Raw genomic sequence first — 800 nt, 5'->3', positions numbered from 1 at the left:
CACAAAGCCCCACAGTTCACCCACACCTAGTCACAATTGGTAGCGGCTTCCCTATTATTTATAATAAGGAACCACCATACAAGGAAATGTGAGTAATATGGAAACCACAAAACATTTCCTTTTTTTATTTTTGTCTATATCTGGGATGACTGATTCAAAACATCAGTAAATGGAAGTTAAAGTGCATCTTACTGCAAAACAACTCAACATTGGCTTTAAGTTTGTTTGTTTTGTTTTTTATTGTTCTGTTTTTTTCTTATCGTGGGGAATATGTGAGCCACACAGTGTGAGACCTGGGTGGAGATTCCATTATGGTTCCGATTGCTGGCATGAAATATTTGGCATATGTGGACCACATGGTGCAGATTTGGGCACCAGTGCAGCAGCCTGCACCTACAAGGGTACATGACACTTGATCAACCATATTTCAGACTTACCAAAATATCCTAAAGGTTTAGCATTTGTAAGACTAGCAGATAAAACAGAGAGTGAGCACAGAGTCTCTAAAACAGATAAAGATCCTCAACACAAGGAGCTTCTAAAGCTTTTTCACACAAAAGGTTTTTCTTGGTCATCTCAATATTGCTGTCAAAAAAGGAAAGGCAGGCAAATTATGTGTATATGAAAAATATTACCATGTTCAACATAAATGCAGATGCCTGTAAATAGTTTTCACATTCTGTTATTTGAATTACTTCCCCTAAAGTGCATCTAACAATAATACATATCAACAGCTGTAAAGTTAAATTAATCATCTTCTATTGAAGCCCTGTTTCCTCAGTGGAGGAAGTCAATCCAGA

At 37.0% G+C, this 800-nt stretch overlaps 1 protein-coding gene across 1 annotated transcript in view; it reads right to left on the bottom strand.

The window, feature by feature from the left end:
- LOC102199999 (toll-like receptor 13) overlaps positions 1–310 on the bottom strand; it is a 38,147-nt gene extending 37,837 nt beyond the window's left edge. The window contains exon 1 of the mRNA XM_013915811.1: positions 294–310. Coding sequence (XP_013771265.1) covers positions 294–310 — 17 coding nt within the window. The remainder of the gene's footprint in view (positions 1–293) is intronic.
- Positions 311–800: the final 490 nt, after the last annotated feature.

Source organism: Pundamilia nyererei, unplaced genomic scaffold (genome assembly GCF_000239375.1).
Source record: "Pundamilia nyererei isolate P.nyererei 1_Seehausen unplaced genomic scaffold, PunNye1.0 scaffold00369, whole genome shotgun sequence".
Classification (NCBI taxonomy): Eukaryota; Metazoa; Chordata; class Actinopteri; order Cichliformes; family Cichlidae; genus Pundamilia; species Pundamilia nyererei.
This window is presented reverse-complemented; position numbering and strand designations above follow the sequence as displayed.